Genomic DNA, 306 nt, shown 5'->3' on the forward strand with positions numbered 1-306 from the left:
CCACGTGTAACAAAATCCCTCCTCCGCGCACCTGTAGGCATTGCTGGCGACCCCATTGCTCTGCGGCGCGACTCTCTCGAGGGAGCGATGGCGCTTCTCGGCCAGCGCCTCCCTGCCCTGCGTCCGGTTGAGGCTGCCGGTGTGGCTCTTGGACTTGGGCATCCGGGAGGTGTGGCGAGGACTCGGCTCGGGGCTGTGGCGGGGACTGGGGCGGGGGCTGGGGCGGGGGCTGGGGCGGGGGCTGGGGCGGGGGCTGGGACGGGGGCTTTTCTTCCCCTTGTAGCTGAGGTTGGGGCGGACGGCTGA

At 70.9% G+C, this 306-nt stretch overlaps 1 protein-coding gene across 2 annotated transcripts in view; it reads right to left on the reverse strand.

Moving 5' to 3' along the window:
* The window catches only part of LOC119593777 (TOG array regulator of axonemal microtubules protein 2-like), an 8567-nt gene extending 8357 nt beyond the window's left edge, over positions 1 to 210 (reverse strand). For both annotated transcript variants that reach the window (XM_037942801.1, XM_037942800.1), the window contains exon 1: positions 32 to 210. In XM_037942801.1, the coding sequence (XP_037798729.1) occupies positions 32 to 162 (131 nt within the window). In that variant the 5' untranslated portion in view covers positions 163 to 210. The remainder of the gene's footprint in view (positions 1 to 31) is intronic.
* Positions 211 to 306: the final 96 nt, after the last annotated feature.

This window comes from Penaeus monodon, chromosome 32 (genome assembly GCF_015228065.2).
Source record: "Penaeus monodon isolate SGIC_2016 chromosome 32, NSTDA_Pmon_1, whole genome shotgun sequence".
NCBI classification, from domain to species: domain Eukaryota; kingdom Metazoa; phylum Arthropoda; class Malacostraca; order Decapoda; family Penaeidae; genus Penaeus; species Penaeus monodon.